The 16,661-nt window shown below is 53.1% G+C and overlaps 7 protein-coding genes across 7 annotated transcripts; 4 read left to right on the forward strand and 3 right to left on the reverse strand.

Annotated features, from left to right (window-relative positions):
• Positions 1-411: 411 nt before the first annotated feature.
• AB675_3998 (uncharacterized protein) lies at positions 412-1,386 on the forward strand (the record flags this gene model as incomplete). The annotated part of the gene is made up of 1 exon (XM_018144100.1): positions 412-1,386. The coding sequence occupies one exon, from the start codon at positions 412-414 to the stop codon at positions 1,384-1,386; it is 975 nt and encodes a 324-aa protein (XP_017997477.1).
• A 98-nt stretch (positions 1,387-1,484) lies between these two features.
• AB675_3999 (putative fructose-bisphosphate aldolase) lies at positions 1,485-2,390 on the reverse strand (the record flags this gene model as incomplete). The annotated part of the gene is made up of 1 exon (XM_018144101.1): positions 1,485-2,390. The coding sequence occupies one exon, from the start codon at positions 2,388-2,390 to the stop codon at positions 1,485-1,487; it is 906 nt and encodes a 301-aa protein (XP_017997496.1).
• A 302-nt stretch (positions 2,391-2,692) lies between these two features.
• Positions 2,693-4,551, reverse strand: AB675_4000 (High-affinity glucose transporter; the record flags this gene model as incomplete). The annotated part of the gene is made up of 8 exons (XM_018144105.1): positions 2,693-2,958; positions 3,006-3,118; positions 3,173-3,313; positions 3,366-3,986; positions 4,039-4,229; positions 4,286-4,347; positions 4,399-4,426; positions 4,477-4,551. 8 exons carry the CDS (start codon positions 4,549-4,551, stop codon positions 2,693-2,695), a joined length of 1,497 nt encoding a protein of 498 aa, XP_017997561.1.
• A 3,217-nt stretch (positions 4,552-7,768) lies between these two features.
• On the reverse strand, positions 7,769-8,949 carry AB675_4001 (putative 2-hydroxyacid dehydrogenase UNK4.10; the record flags this gene model as incomplete). Its single annotated transcript, XM_018144106.1, has 4 exons — positions 7,769-8,119; positions 8,172-8,566; positions 8,617-8,825; positions 8,909-8,949. The coding sequence occupies 4 exons, from the start codon at positions 8,947-8,949 to the stop codon at positions 7,769-7,771; spliced, it is 996 nt and encodes a 331-aa protein (XP_017997538.1).
• A 1,095-nt stretch (positions 8,950-10,044) lies between these two features.
• On the forward strand, positions 10,045-12,849 carry AB675_4002 (DNA repair and recombination protein RAD54B; the record flags this gene model as incomplete). The annotated part of the gene is made up of 1 exon (XM_018144107.1): positions 10,045-12,849. The coding sequence occupies one exon, from the start codon at positions 10,045-10,047 to the stop codon at positions 12,847-12,849; it is 2,805 nt and encodes a 934-aa protein (XP_017997602.1).
• A 253-nt stretch (positions 12,850-13,102) lies between these two features.
• On the forward strand, positions 13,103-14,809 carry AB675_4003 (uncharacterized protein; the record flags this gene model as incomplete). Its single annotated transcript, XM_018144108.1, has 1 exon — positions 13,103-14,809. The coding sequence occupies one exon, from the start codon at positions 13,103-13,105 to the stop codon at positions 14,807-14,809; it is 1,707 nt and encodes a 568-aa protein (XP_017997584.1).
• Positions 14,810-15,174: 365 nt separating this feature from the next.
• Positions 15,175-15,593, forward strand: AB675_4004 (40S ribosomal protein S21; the record flags this gene model as incomplete). Its single annotated transcript, XM_018144109.1, has 2 exons — positions 15,175-15,206; positions 15,359-15,593. 2 exons carry the CDS (start codon positions 15,175-15,177, stop codon positions 15,591-15,593), a joined length of 267 nt encoding a protein of 88 aa, XP_017997581.1.
• Between the last annotated feature and the right edge of the window lie 1,068 nt (positions 15,594-16,661).

A 16,661-nucleotide genomic window follows, 5' to 3' on the forward strand; every position in this document is an offset into this window, starting at 1 on the left:
GCTGATACCTCATGATCAGTGGCAAGGTGAGCAGTCGGCTAAACCACGAATTTGTCCAAGGCCAACCTCGCCGGGAGGATGATGTCCCGGGGATCTTCGCTTCCTGCCCAGACCAGATGATCACTAGCGTCAATAGGATGCCAATGATCCCCTATGCGCTTCTCCGCAGACTTCGGAAGACGTCCGAGGTAAGACTTGGCGCAGGGTCTGCTCCGGTCATCTGGTCTTCTGCTCGGCGATCGGAGAGACATCCGTCTACGACGTTTCCCGGATCGCGACCAGGCAAATGCTTTGGTGCCAAGCTTGAAGGAGACATGGCTTATGTGCACGCCCATATCAGATTGACATGCCCACAGGAGCCGCGAAAGGGTCGACGACAATCCTTAAAGCAGCTCATCATCGGCTAGCACGATGCGCGTCTTACTTACCGGTGCCGGTGGCTTCGTCGGTCAAATCACAGCAAAGGCATTACTAGACGATCCCAAGGTCACCGAGTTGATATTGACGGACATTGTCGAGCCGCCAGTACCTCACGATGCCAAATATCGAGATAGAGCAACTGTCGTCAAAGCAGACCTCCACGATGCAGCCAACGACCTCGCCGCAAAGAAGCCTGATGTTGTACTTCTGCTCCATGGCATCATGTCTTCGGGTGCCGAGGCCGACTTCGAGCTGGGGTATCGGGTGAACGTCGACGCCACACGCACGCTCCTTTTTGCTTTGGCCAGAGGGCGCCCCGGGGTGCGGGTGATCTACGCCTCCAGTATCGCTGTCTATGGCTCGCCTTGTCCGAAGAGAGGGCTGACCGAGGAGACTCCAACAACGCCTGAATCTTCCTACGGCTGCCAGAAAATCATCTGCGAGACGTACATCAATGATCTGACACGTCGAGGCAAGATTGACGGACTGGTTCTGCGATTTCCAGGCATTACTGTTCGTCCGGGCAAGCCAGCGGCTGCGGCATCGTCGTTCATGTCAGGGATCATCCGGGAGCCGATGGACGGCAAGGAGTGCGTCGTGCCCACCACAAATCGTACGTGGCGCATGTGGGTCTCAAGTCCGGGGACATTAGTCAAGAACATTCTGATTGCAACACGTCTGGACACATCAAGTCTGGCGCGCCATCGACGCGTTGTGCTTTTGCCGGGTTTCGCAACCACCATTGATGGTATGCTGGACGCTCTGGCGAAGGTCGGAGGCAAGGACAAGTTGGATTTGGTCAAGCTGGAGGAAGACGCTTCGCTAAAGCCCTTGTTTGATTCGTGGCCGGAGGAGTACGACAATTCTTTCGGCTTGGCTCTAGGCTTCAAGCAGGACGATTCCTTTGTCACAGTGGTGCAGGAGTACGTTGACGGGCTTAAGCAGACGAATGGAACAGCTCACTAGACACACTTCACAAAAGGTTGAGCGACAATACAAGTTTCTTCAGATGTGATCTATAGATGCTTGTGTTCGACATTGTTGATGCTGCATGCTAACTCTGCCTATGCCTTACCCGAAGACAACAGCCAATCCATGTTCTCCTCGATAACCCTCTGCATCGCATTCGTCTGCTCCTCTACCACCTTCGTCAGGGGCACCTTCCCTGTCAACCGTGCCCCGACTTCCGTGAATGCAGCATTCACTGGTCCGTTGATATTCATCTTCGCGATTCCGTACGAGATGCACTTCGCTATTAGGTCCTTTTGGAAGTACTTCTCGTGAGCACCATGCAGCACCAGCCTCACACGGTCTCCGACCTGTTCATGTATGCGCTGCAACCTCGGAAAGTCAAGCTGTGGCCCACTTGGACCGTATTGGCCGTGGACGTTGCCGAAGGCAGGAGCGAGCCAGTGGATGCCCAGGGCGACAAACTGCTCGGCTTGTTCTGGGGTGGTGAGGATCTCCTCCATATCCACTGTGTCGGCGATGCCGTCCTCAGACCCATTGATACGGCCTGGTTCGGCTTCCGTGATGATACCGCGCTCGTTGCAGTACTGCACAAGCTCCTTGGTCAAGGACAAGTTCTCCTCACGCTCATAGTGGGACATGTCGACCATGATACCGTCGAAGCCACCGATGTCGGCTGAGTGCCGGATGATCTTGGGGCTTTGCGCGTGGTCCATGTGTACTGCTATGGGGACTGATGCTTTGCTTGCAGCCTCCTGAGCGGCATGTAGAAGTAGACCATCGGCGTATTCAATTGACCATGGGAATAGTTGGATCAAGGCAGGTGACTTCTTGGCTTCTGCGGCGCGGACGGTGGCAATGATACCTTCCATATTGTAGCAGCATACTGCTGCGATGGCGTACTTTCCATTGTATGCCGCGTTGACGATTGTTTCAGCTTTGTTGCCTTGTAGTTTGGCGTGTGAGCCATTGGTGCCGTTGGTACCGTTGGTGGCGGTCATTGCGGCAGGGTCTGGATGTAGGATCTGTGAGGAATGTGGCTTCGGCCTCGTGCTCAAATTTGATATTAGATGAACTGATCGTACCCGATCATGCTAGATGTAGCAACGTCCGCAACGTCTCCACTATGGCTGGGGATCGGCAAGGGTCATGGTTGGCAAAAGGGTTCTGGCATATCAATGCCCCGTACTTGATAGAATGGAATGCCTTGAAACGGCCTGTGACCCCGAGGCTTCGACTCCAGCCTCCTCCCCACATGTGTTGCCACCCTCTTCTCAGCCCGCTCCTTCCGGAGTCTCTGTGCTCACACCTTCTGATCAGCAGCCAACCCAGCCTCCATGTGGGAGGCTCCACTGCTCTTCCGATCGCTCGGACTCTGCTGTGAAGGTGTAATACTGTCAATATCGACAACCTTGTCGCCGAAAGCAGCTGCGACCTCCTCCAGAGTCTTCCCTCGGGTCTCCGGGAAGTAGAAATAGATGCCGACGGCCCAAATTATACACAAGCCAACAAAGACATAGTAGTAATGTTCGCGAATATTGGCGAACGCTGTCGGGGCAGCCTGATTCACTATATATTGTCAGTTCAAGCCAGTCGAACAGGGTATGGGAACTTACATCCTGCATTGATGGCAAACTTGATGGCACATGACAAACCGACGATCCGGGCACGAATCGAGATTGGCACACATTCGACCATGTAGACAGGTGTGGTGCTGTTGATAGTGGCACTGGAGAACAAGAGTTGTCAGTGCTTCGTCCTTGCTAATCCCGGGAACACTTACTAGTATGCCACCACAAATAGGTAGATGCCGAGAATAGCAAAGCCCTGGCCAACGTTGTTATCCGTGCCTTGGAATTCACGCTGCATGACGGCGCTGTAGATGTCGATGACAGCAACGAGCGTGAGGCCAGACAAGAGCATGCTAGTACATATTAGCCCGGTACACTTGCAGAGGCCTCAAGGGTGCAACATACGTCCTTCGATTGAAGCGGTCTGCCAGGAATCTCAAACTGAGTGCATTCGAGAGAAAGCCCGTGGTACCCCACGCAGCAGCTAGTGCAAGAACTGTGTTTCCAGTCATGCCCAGATCCCGGTATAGACGTGTCTGGAAGTACTGAATGACATTGACTCCAGTGATGGTGGTGAGCACGTTGACCGCAATGGAGCAGAATACACGATGCTGATATAGCCGGAAGGCATCCTTGTATGACTTCAGCTCGCGCTCCTTCTCATATTCGATCTGCGACTGCATGAGTCTGAACTCGCTCTCGGATTCGTCAGAGCCCAGATCAGCTCTCACGCGTTGAAAAGCGTTTCGCGCTGCTGCTACATTGCCGATCCGGACCAGATGGCGTGGCGAATCCGGAATGAATGTGGAAAGGCCAATAAACAGTATGATGCCCCATGGAGCCTGCAGAGCCAACGGGAGACGCCACTGTACCTGTCCATACGGAGCGTAGCCGCAGGCGAAGCCGACCCAGTTTGAGATCATGATGCCGCAGGAGATTCCAAGTCCTGCAAGACCTCCCACCAAGCCACGAACGTTGGGTGCCGCAATTTCGGAGAGATAGACAGGGACAGTCGAGTACATGCCACTTGACAAGGTCAGATCAGTTGAAATCTGGCAGAGGGGAGTACTCGACCTACCCGACAGCAATACCAGCAAGAGCTCGGCCGGCCAGGAAGATCCCCATGTTCACTGCTGCGGTCTGAATGATGACGGCGATCGTAACCAGAACACTAAGGACTTGCATATACCGCGTCCTTCCAAGTTTGTCGCCCAGAATGATTGTGATAATTGAGCCCACTGCTTCACCTCCAATGTAAGATGAGACGATCTGGACATGTCAGACGGTAGCCTGGGCCAGGATGTATCAAACCCCATTGGACTTACGGCACCAGTGATTGCGGACGAAGGATTGTCCATGTACTCGGTGAAGCTCGCATGTGCAATAGCTATGGACTAGCTGTCAGTCATTGCTCACAACAGGCCTTGGATATACTAACTCGTGGTGATGATGCCTGTATCAAAGCCCTGGAAACAGTCAGTGCCACGCTCCAAGTAAATCGCTGACCATCACGTACGAAGAGGAACGTTCCCAATGCGGCACAGACGGCCACACCGAAGGTGGTCCATGTCAAACTTGCGTTGTTCGCCATTGCTGTGTCTGCTGTTAGGGTGTCGTGGAGATACTGCGATGATGTCGACAGCTGGCGGTCAGAGGCCACAGAATGCTAGGATGCGTGTCTGTATATGCATCGAGGGCAGGTCAGCATCAAGCTCGGCTCCATATTCGAGGAATCTGGGGTGCATTCTATTGACACTAGTGATCATCTGGTCTGGCCAGGAAGCGAAGACCTCCGGGACATCATCCTCCCGGCGAGGTCGGCCTTGGACAATTTCGTGGGCTAGCCGACCGCCCAGTGAGGAGACTAAGACGAAGTTGACGTAAACCGTTCCACTAGTAGCCATAAGCTGCTGGGATTTCGCCTGGGACTGCGAGTCCGTGACGTGGGCATCATTTCGAAGGGCAGATTTGAGATGCAAGTTCTCGAAGTGCGAGGAAGCTGTCGCTTCCCCATGACGCTTCCCCGGTTGGGGCTGCCTTGGCAAAATGGTCATGTAATGTTGCGACGTCTCGAGGCTTCCTTCCTCGTCAAGGCAACCTCACAGGGCAGCGACGATAGGAGAGATAGGTATACCTGTCCTCGGACACAGTGCAATCACATCCTCGAAGTTGTTGTGACGATGACCCGATGATGTAACAGTACGAGCTGGCAAGTACGCTTTCGCATTGCTTGGGGAAAGGCACGTGGCAAGCTGTTCGGCCAAGAAATAAGCGTTTCCTTCATCCTCAATATGCACGCCAAATTTCTTTCAGCGACCTCCCTGGCAGACAAAATAGTGGTAAACTGATTCTGCGACTTGAGGCTCAAGTGAGGCTCTTCCCAAACTGGCTGACTCGACCTGTAGAACAGTTCCAGCGTTCAGAGCCCGCCCTGACTTGAAATCTTGACAGTTAACAGACACGCTGAAAACGCTCAGTTTATGCCCGAACAGCCTGCGTGGCTGTGTGCTTTGACCATCCTATGACTCCTGCTATCTGGACCTATTCAGCAACTCTGCCGGACAGCAAGGAACGTCACCAAGAGTGGCAATGACGACATCTAGTAGCTCACCGTCGGCTAAGAGACAAAAAGTACTGTCCAGAGCGTAGGCCTCATTTCGTCTAGCCTCGATTGACTAGCTGACATTTCACGCAGCTGCGAGTATTGCAAGATCAAGAAGCTGCGGTGTGACAGCTGTCGACCACAGTGTGAACATTGTAGCAAACGAGGCAAGTCGATTCTTCTCTCTCTTCTCTCTCCTCTCTCTCCTCTCTCTCTCCTCTCTCCTCTCTCTCCTCTCTCTCCTCTCTCTCCTCTCTCTCCTCTCTCTTCTCTCTCTCCTCTCTCTCCTCTCTCTTCTCGCAGAGACCTCTTGGCGCGAGAACTAACGGCTGTGGTCATCTAGGCCAGCAATGTGTCTACAAGGAGAAAGGCCAGCCCGGTCTACGTCCAGGCTATGGTCGCGATGTTGAGAGGCGCCTTACCGAGATTGAGCAGAGGCTCGACAGATTGGATCAGACGAACGGTGCACCAAGCCTAGCGCCTGCAGATACCGTGAACCAAGCACCTCAACTGCCTGGCGTTCAAGCACAAGACCAGTCATTACAGCTCAACACGGCGTGGTCAGGTCCGCAACATCGCTCCACCACCAACAATTTGGATGTCATCGGCCTTTCGACTCCAGTGGTCGGATCGATGCCATACTCAACGACCGCAGATGCAATTAACGGCGAAGCTATGACTGCTGACAGTGGATTGCCTTCTGCTGAAGTGTTGATGAACCTTGTAGAGTTGTTCTTTGCGCATGTATACCCCTGGGCACCTCTGTTCGAGAAGCTGACGTTCATGACGAACATGTGGCAAGAGGAGAGAAGGCCATTGCTGCACGGCATCGTAGTGTGTTCAATCCGCTTTTGGGAGCTGTTGGCGCCTTCGCGGGAGGCGATGCAGGGCTATCTGCAGCACTCGAGAGACAGACTCGTCTTACACTGCCTCGATAGCTGCTCTCTGATCACAACGCAAGCACTGGCATTGCTCGCGATCGATGCCTTAGCGGAAGGACCAAGTACCAGAATATGGATGATCAGATCGATGCTGAACGCTGCGTCTCAGCAGCTCGGGTTGGGCAGAGAGCAGTCTTCACGTACTCCAGAAGTCAATACACCGATGGTAGGGAACGAAGGCCTCGACAATACGCCCGAGACGTCCAACATCGCGATCGAGGAGCGGCGGCGACTCTTCTGGACAATGTTCAGCATCGATCATTTTGCAAGTGTCGCGCTGGGACAATCAAGCAGTATCCCTACTCGCACAATAAAGTTGCGCTATCCATGTTCAGAAACACAGTGGTATCAGCCATCTCCCGCGGAGTGGTTCCAAGCTGGGTCACCAGTCAGAAGCATTCCCTCGACACACGCTTGGTCGCATTATATCGACATTCTTACTCTCCTGGATCGCTCCAACCGACTGTTAGTGCATCCCTGTGATCTTTCGCATCCTGCAAAGCGACAAGAGTGGCAAAGTCACTTCCGGATGATGAGCGTGACGTTGACAACCTGGTTGGAGACGTGCGCAGACGAGTGTCGGAACCCGAATCAGCATGAGTTTGATCCGATGTGGACGATTGTCAGAGCTACATATGAACTGTGAGTCCTTCTTGTTAATGCCGTATGCGCTCATGCTTGCTGACGTTCTCGGAGGATCAATCTGCGGATGTACACAGTCGCTGCCTTTCCGCAGCCCCGATATGTCGATATGCTACCCTCAGATTCCGCCAAGAGACATTGCCGTAATGCTGCAAGACGAGTGGCATCGCTCTGCAGCCCTCTGACAGCAGCACATTTGAACAACCTTGGGCCGGTGTTTGCTTTCATTGCCTGGGTCGCAGCTCGTAGTCTGATCATTCTGTGGACGACAGGCTATGAGGGCAGTCAGCAAACGATGCCTGTCGATCTTGAGATGCTGCTGAATGTTTTGCGACAGATGGCGCCAATCTGGCCCTGTGCTGGACGCTATGTTGACATCATCCAGGTCGTCCTCGACTCATGGCAAGTTGACGGCAACAACAGTACCCTGCAGATCTTCAACGACACAAGGCGTACTTCCTATGGTCTGCTACTGCGCCTGGGTCCGTCAGCGAAATCTCAAACACTTCCTGATATGGGCTTGTCCGAGTTCTTCGATGTGGGGTTTCTTGAAGAAGGCAATCCTGCACCATTTGCCGGACCATTCGACTTTGGATACACATCTGATTGGCTGCTCTGATTATTCAAGCGTCGAACGTCAGATCCACCTGCTCTGGCACTCTGTTCCTCAGCTTGCCTGTCTCCAGTACCGAAAGAAGGTTCGAGATCGCCCATCCCTCCATTTGACCCCGAGTCTCCTGCGTATAAGTACCAACATGAGGCAACATGAGCACACGCTTATTAGCTACAAGCCGATCGTCGACCTCGGGCTCCTTCTCGAATACGTCGAGTCCAGCGGACCAGACTTTGCCACTTTCCAGGGCTGTGATGAGAGCCTCTTCGTCCATGACCTTACCGCGAGCTGTGTTGACAATTGTCACACCGGTTTTCATCTTCTCGAACTCTGCTGTGGAGATAATGTGAAATGTCCTGTCCTATCGAGTCTGCGTCAGCACAAGGACGAGTCTTGCGTACCGCTCGACCTACGTTCAGTGGCAAGCACAACACGATCACATCGCTTGTGGCGAGTAAATCATCAAAGCTGACGTATGTGATGTCTGCGTCAACACCAGAGGCGGGCGATCTGTTGTGGTAGATGATCTTCATGCCGATACTCTTACACCTGTGGGCAACGCCTTTGCCAACGCCACCCATACCAAGTATACCACATGTCCGGCCTGCGGGCTCCATACCCATTGGGCAGTCCTGGTCCCACTTGCCGGCTCGTAGCTGCAAGATGGCCGGATTGAAAAGCCGAAGTGCGCCCAGTACGAGGAACAGTGTGGTGTCGGCGGTAGCATTGTCGACGGCCGCTTTGACGTTCGCCACCTGGATATTGGCCTTGGTGCACGCCGCGACATCGATCGAGTCATAGCCGGCGCCTATCGGAGCTCGACGTTAGCGGAATTCCTCGCCCTCAATCAGAACCCACCTGTATAGCACACGAATCTCAGCGACGCCGGCAATGCTGCAACCATCTCTGCGTCAAATTTACCGGCTACCGTGACGGCCGCACGGTACAATGCCACGACACCGTCGAAACGTCCCGAGCGACATTCTTTAATGAACTCTTCTCGGGTACTGGCCTGCGGCTGAAGCACCTCCGCTCGATCTGCAATTGCCTCCCAAGGACCCGTCGCGCTATGCGTCGTCAGACATCACCGATGCTTGCGGATGGAGGCGACTCCAGCAGAAGTCTAAGCTCGACAGTCAAGTGGACTCACAAGAAGACCTTGCCTAGTAACAGTACCTTAGGTCGCGACATAATGCCTGCCGCTCCTAATGCTTATACGACCAACCTCGTTGTAAGAAGTCGTAGCAATTGCCGACAATGGGAATAAGTACCAATTGCGACGCCGGAGGTGCAAAAACGCAGTTGCTCTCTGTAAGCTACCTAGGTATCTTGTAACTATGCAGGTCGAGTACTTCTGTCTCCAGTCGTATTCCAGCCCAGCATGCCTACCTTAGAGCAGACCTGTATGCAAGCATTTACTTTCCGGAAGTATTAATTGTGTCTACTGCTTGAATCCTAGCAGTGACGTACACTCGCAAGTCGGCATGTCCTCCGAATTCGGAATTCGGCCGATGTAGATGTAGTCTCGGGCTATCAGGAATCCGAAGCATTGCATTGCCTTCCGGACCACATTCAAGTTGTTCGGTCAAGAAATGAAATGAGCGTTTTCTCCAGCTCTAACAGAGACACCACGGACTCCTGCAGCGCCCGCCCGGGGAAGAAAACTAATGATCAATTGTTTCGGCGACTTAGACATGAAGTGAGGCTCATCTCAAAATTGCTGCCTCAATCTGTAAGACCATTCTGGGTAACAGAGCCCGCCCTGACCTAAAGACTTGAATTCAACAGACAAGTATACGAAACGCTCAATATATGCCCGAACAGCCTGACATTCGAGGCGCAGCCAGCAATCAAGCTCTGGGTAAGGATAGAAGACTATATGCGGACGTTGAATAGTCATGCGACACTATGTCGTCCGATCAAGCTGAAATTGATGCGCGTAGGCTGGTCTGATGCCTCCAGTAAAAAGATCTTACGAGTCATGGATCTCTCTTCCATAGGAGGATTCCTTCTCATGACTGTACGCACTAGCATCTTCAGCGGGGAGTGCGAGCTTCTCAGCTGCTTGACAGTCTTCAGGCCAGTGCGGCAGTTGGGCGTAGAGCAAGATTAATGTCGTCCCATGAGGTCGGAAAGCCCAGCTGCCAGTCTTGGCTATGGGAGCGGAATTTTCCGTGACGCGTTGAACGCGTCTTTTTCTCCACTCGACTGATCTGGACTGTCACTGATCACGACTGAAATTATACAGCATCGTCTGCATAGCGGCAGACAGACTGGCTCGCACTCATGCTGAAGCCTTTCAAGCCGCTGACTATCCGCAAGGATGCGCAGAAAGGCACTGATGACCCTCAACCGCCCGCAGCCAAACGCCGCAAGGTGAGTGAAGATGTTGAAGATCGTGTCGAAAGCAAGACTCCCGCCTCAATACGTGCACCAGTCCCCACTCTCGCACATCCTCGACCGCCTCTGCAGACCGTTGCAAATCCACCGAGTCCACCAAGGGAGAAGCTCACAGCCTTTGCCAACTACTACTCAGTCCTTTGGCGTGTCCCTACGAACAAGAAGAACAAAACCTGGTCTGGAGATGGTACCTTGGTAGTTACAGCCGGTACAGCAACATTCTACGATGGCACGGGCAAGCAGATGGGTCGCAAGCCTTTCTCTGAACCGTTGCTGCCAGGGTCCGCGTTGTCTCTAGGCGGCAAAGAGCTGGAGGTGGAAAGCCTGCTTAGCAAGGAGGAATTCGTCAACATCATGAAGCCGAAAAGGCAAGCTAAGAGCATGCCATCGCCTGCGCAGCCTCCTGCGAAGAATACGCCTCCCAAGCCTTCTCTCAAGGATAAGTTGAAGACGGCCAAAGCTGAGAGCAAGCCAACGCCTGTGACAGTCAACAAAGCACTTCTTCAACCTTTCAAGGGCACCACTACGAAGATTCCGAACTTGGACAAACCTGTGCCCAGACACGACCCTAATGCTGCTGGTGCTGTCGTCTTCAAGCGTCCGAAGAAGGCGCCCGAGGGCAGACAGATAGTTGATGTGGTGCTGGATCCAATGTTGTCCAAGAAACTACGGCCGCATCAAAAAGACGGCGTCAAATTCATGTACGAATGTGTCATGGGTCTGCGAGAGCACGCGGGTGACGGCTGCATTCTAGCCGATGACATGGGTCTAGGCAAGACATTGCAGACTATCGCACTGCTATGGACGTTGATTATGCAGAACCCAGTCTACAAGGCACCTCCGGTCGTTAAGAAGGCTCTGATCGTCTGTCCGGTCGGATTGATCAAGAATTGGAAGAAAGAGTTCAATAAGTGGCTGCCCTCGCAGTATGTGGGCGTGCTCGAGCTCGAAGACGCCAAGCAGGTCAAGCACCTGGATGGGAAAGCCTTCAAGGTCATGATCATTGGCTATGAGCGCCTTCGAGCACTTGCTGACGACTTCGCTGAAGCTCATGATATCGACATTATCATTTGCGACGAAGGTCATCGTCTCAAGACAGTCAAGAACAAAGCGGCCAAGGCTATTGAATCGCTCAACACGTCTCGTCGAGTGATTTTGTCTGGTACGCCTGTTCAAAACAACCTCAACGAGTTCTACGCGATGGTCAACTTTGTGAATGACGGCTGTCTCGGTTCCAGCAAAGCATTTGCCAAGGATTTTGAGACACCAATCATGAAGAGTCGACAACCAGATGCGACAGAGGACGACATCGAACGTGGCGAGGAAGCAAGCGAAGAACTGTCCAGGACGACCGCGCCATTTATCTTACGAAGAACAGCCGACATCTTGGCCGGCTTCCTGCCGCTGAAGAATGAGTACGTGCTTTTCTGCAACCCGACACCTGAGCAAGCACTCGTGTACCAGAGTGTGGTCAGCTCAGCAATGTTTAGCTCCGCGCTGGGCAGTATGGACACTGCACTACAGCTCATCACAATACTGAAGAAATTGTGCAACAGCCCAGCCCTGATGAAGTCCACCACTAGCAGTGATGCCCCAACCTCGTCATCACTGGCTACTTTGAACGAGATGCTGCCTGCGAAGACGTCGAGATACTATCACAATAGGCTTTCTTCGAAGATCAGACTGCTAGATATTCTTTTGCAGGAGATCAAGAAGACAACTGACGAGAAAGTCGTCCTGGTCTCGAACTACACCTCGACTCTCAATCTTATGGCAGACTTTCTTGAGAACACTGGCTTGAAATATCTGCGACTCGATGGCTCTGTTCCAGCGAAGAAGCGACAAGGTCTTGTGGATCAATTCAATAGAGCAAAGTCAACACAGCTTTTCGCGTTCCTGCTAAGTGCGAAGGCTGGCGGTGTCGGCATCGACCTGACTGGTGCAAGTCGACTGGTTCTGTTCGATGTCGACTGGAATCCGGCGACAGACGAGCAGGCTATTGCCAGAATTCATCGACAGGGACAGAAACGTCCGACTTACATCTACCGCTTCCTCATCAAAGGTGGCCTCGAGGAGCGTATTTGGCAGAGGCAGGTGGTCAAGCTGAGTCTCGCAGACAGCATCGTCGACAGCGGGAATGGCAAACCAAAGAAGAAGGGAGCTCGTAGTAGCGGCGGTGGGAAAGCTACATTCAGTCTGGACGAACTCAAGGACCTTTTTCGATTCGATGCCAGTCCCAGCCTGCGCACTCATAATCTGATCAACTGTCCTTGCGGTGGGAATGGTGACGTGTCAATTCAATCCAGTCGAGCGCAAACACCAGACGAGACCGATGATGATGCTGACATCTCATCCTTCGTGCGCTCATCCCAGCTGTCCGAAGGCTACCCGGAGGACGAGAGCGGGATCACGTCGCCCGTGAAGCGAGCACGAAAGAAACGTCAGCTTGAGGATGCTGATGCCGAGGCAGAAGAGCTGATGAAGTACACTCATCTAGACACGAGAGATGTCTGCGAGCTGCCTGAGGACGACATGCGATTAATACAGGTAGAAGAGAAGATCAGTGATTCATGCTTAATGCATGTGCTTCGACAAGATCAAGATGTGGTCGGCGGAGGCGTTGCCTATGTGTTCAAGAAGACGAAGGGTGTTGAGAGGGTCACTGAGACCAGCGCTGTATCATCAGAATGATGGGACGAGTTACGGAATAGCATAAAGATATGTCCACAGATTAGTAGTCAAATATACCTTCTGTCTTATGCATCCCTACGTCAACCGCCGGCAGATCTCCGGGCGGAAGGTGACATCTTTACCCGTACACGACTCGGCCTGTCGCGACTGCTGCGGCAAAGCGACTTCCGACTATTTGCCCACAGTGACTACCGCTGACTTACATGGAGGCAACAACGACCACCCACTCTTCCTCCGCACGTGTTTCTACGTCATGACGAATGGCGACATTGCGTCGAAGCTCGACCTGACCGACGGAGCGCTACCCGCGGTACCTGGCATCGCAGCCCTCTTCCTGGTCAAGTTCGACCACCGCAAAGGCTATGTCCTAGCATGGCACAAAGCGCTCGATGGCGTCCAAGTTGAAGATGCCGTCGAGTTCAAGTCCCTTCCTTCTGGCCTACATAACATACAACAGGACCTAGTGTACTTTGTTCAAGATCAGTACGCTGGTATCAGCGCATACATCAACCGTCCAGATGAGACGTCGGAACGTAATGCCAGTATGCTGGCCGTCGGGGTACTGGTCCTTCTGGAGCACGGCCGCATTGGCAAGGGATGGCTTCACGCAGAGGGCCTCGAGTCGTTATCGAGACAGTGCATGGACAGTCCGAGCGACAATGGTCCGCTCGAGCAATACTGGGATGAGCACAGGTTGGACGACTCATACGAAGTGGACGTACACACTCCACGATCTCCTGAAGCATCGACAGATAGCCTCAATATCAGTAAGACTCGAGACAGCAACACAAATGGCTACCAAGGCCACCGATCTATGAGCACCACCTCTGTTGGGATCGTCGGCAGTCATGCCTTCACACCACATCATCCAGCAGCTCGCCTGATGGAAACGCTACAGCTGTTCGGACCACTGCTTTTCCCGCTGTATCGCGCTGCCTTGCTCCGGAAACGCATTCTATTGATCTCGGAAGCGCCGATTGAATTGGCTTGCAACATAGTCTACAATCTATCGATCCTTGCCTCGTTTCCTCGAAGTCTTTCAGATTACGTCAATGCTCCTAGATCGGCCAGACGGAGCTCTCAGCCATTGTTCAATGTTGGCGTGCACGATATTCCGAAACTTGCAGATATGAAGGGCTGGATAGCCTGCACGACAGACGACGTCTTGGCCAGCAAGCCAGAGTTGTTCGATGTCGTGGTGTTCCTGCCGGGTATGAATGCAAAACAGGCGTCCAGAAAGAAATATCCGAAAATACTACTCTCGAGCCCAGAACTGCTCAAGACTTTTCCCAAGCATGGAGCGAGAGGTACACAGCGGGATGCTATCAGGTACCAGACTTTGATGAGAAGGTTGAAGAAATTTCCTGCAAGCACAATCACAAATCCAGAACCGACCCAAATACCGATGCCACCGGAAGGACCGGCGGAAGATGCTGCATCAGTGCTGTCTTCATCGACGATCGAGTTACGGAAGGAAGTGGTTGAGTCGCCTTCGTGGGGACAAGTCGCATACACGAGTCTACTCTGGTGGGCAAGTGCTGGTGCAAGGAGAGATGGCTTGTCGGAAGAGGAGCAGGATGAGCAAGACCAAGACGAGCAGCTATTGGGCGCAGAGGGCGACGAGGATCTCACGAAAGAGGTTGCTATGATCGGCTACTTCAGACGACTCACGGGTGTCATGGTGTCGGTAGTCAGTCAGCTCGTGGGCAGGACAGATGATGATGAGGATGAGGACGATGAGCCGTTGGAAGATGGAAGTGATGATCAGCAGCCACTACGAGCCGAAGCTGATGATGACGAAGTTGTGGAAGTAACGCCCGAAGACATGTCGTCTATGGCACTGGATGTCTGGTCAGACTCTGACAAGACGTTTGTCGAGGAGTTCGTGCAGCTCTACTGGCAGAGAGAGGCCAAGGTCAGGGGAGGGCGAGTCGAGTGTTGCGGTGTGAGAATTTTGTAAGCGAACATGGTCGAAGGAAGTTCGAAGCCACCTGCGATCACGCACAGCTTGCAATTGATTAGAGGATCACACTTGCTCTCCAATCATAATGCCACTGACCATCGTGACTTAAGAACGATCTATAGCTCAAGTCATCCGGCGTAAGCTTAGTATACCTAGGTACGTTCGGACCAACGAATCTCCGGCCACCGACAAGAAATCTTGGCGATGACTTTCCGATCTTTTGCCAAGCAAAATTCTAGCCCACCAACTGCGACCATCGCAACTCAACCTCAACTCACGACCGACGACGACACTTACCTCTCACAACGCCAACAACCCCCTGGCTCGACTTCCACCACCTCATAGTCCTTACTACCGCGACCATGGAGAACGAGAAAGGCGAGATTGTTGATCTGTATGTCCAAACCCTGTCCCAAGTTCAGCCAACCACCAGCAGCAACAGCTCTTGAAGCCGGCTACGACTCTACAATGCCAGCATCTCCACAGTCGTCGCGTGCACTGGCATGTCTTCGTATTCGAGCCTCTCACTAACATTTCTCCGCACAGCTACGTCCCCCGCAAATGCAGCGCAACCAACCGCATCATCAAAGCCAAGGACCACGCTTCCGTCCAAATCAGCGTCGGCAAGGTTGACGAGAACGGCCGATACACGGGCGAGAACCAGGTGTATGCGCTGTGTGGATTTGTTCGATCAAGAGCCGAGAGTGATGACAGCTTGAACCGGTTGGCGCAGAAGGATGGGTTCTTGAAGGCTGTTTGGAGCGCTAGCGGGAACCGATAGACGAGGAAGCGATGAGGATAGACGGATGGCCGTAGTCGTGGGAGGTCACCACGCTGAAGATTGCGAGAGTACTGCGGAATCGACCCCCAATGAGCCTCGATTATACCTTGTAAAGGACTCCGTGCTACCGGACAGACCACGACAGCGCACCGTCGACTGATGTGCGATGTCCACAAGCAACTTCACACGCTGATGAATATGTGCGGGCTCATGGGTAGACAGCGATTTGTTCAGAGAGGAGCACCCCTTACCACGCAACGAACGATACTGGGAAAGATTATGATAGAGGACAATAGCTAAACTGGCTACGAGTCGCTATCCTCGGAGAATCAAAAACACAAATTCACATTTCGAATCAGACGGATCGCAGTCTTTTCTGGTCCGCAAGGGTCGTCTTCGGATTCGTTCCAGGTGTTGCCAATGCCCTTGCGTTCTCTCTTGCCCGCGTGCCAGGCCCATGCCCGCCCCAGGCCCAGTCTGGTGCATGATGCCTCCCTCTAGTGACTTCCGCTCTTCGCTGACCCAGCACGTGCGAAGTGCAACTCACTGTACCTGTTGACAACGTCATAGGGCTCCGCTATTCCAGATGAAGGAAGCTGGGCTGCCGTGTCGGGTTGCATTCTTTACCTCTGACTTGGCGGAGCCTTCTACGCGAGGGAATCCGAGGGCTGCGGTAGAGAATTTTATGGAGGGTGTTGAGGCGAGGGTCAGGTATGATCAATTCGGATCTTGAACATCGATGATGTGTGAAGGGCTTGTCTTTTCTATGTAGGCAGGCTCCGCTGCTATCGTCATCACACCTCCGGTTCCAAGGTTAGCAGCCCAGAAGAAGAGAGGTCCACGCGGCTGCCCTGCCCGCCTCCCGCAACGTCGACGCGCACGCTGGGTATGCATCTCATCCATTCCCTTAGCAGGAGTAAAATGTCCCGCCCGTATCTGTGCTCCGACCCGTCAATCTTTGTTATCGCAGCTCTTCAAAAGGCAAGTAGTTTCTGTTCTTCGGCATTTGTATGTATGTATGTTTTTGAGTTTGTCTACCTCTCCAATGGTAGATTTTGTACGTGATGT

Source organism: Cyphellophora attinorum, assembly GCF_001299255.1.
Source record: "Cyphellophora attinorum strain CBS 131958 chromosome Unknown Contig23, whole genome shotgun sequence".
Taxonomy (NCBI): Eukaryota; Fungi; Ascomycota; class Eurotiomycetes; order Chaetothyriales; family Cyphellophoraceae; genus Cyphellophora; species Cyphellophora attinorum.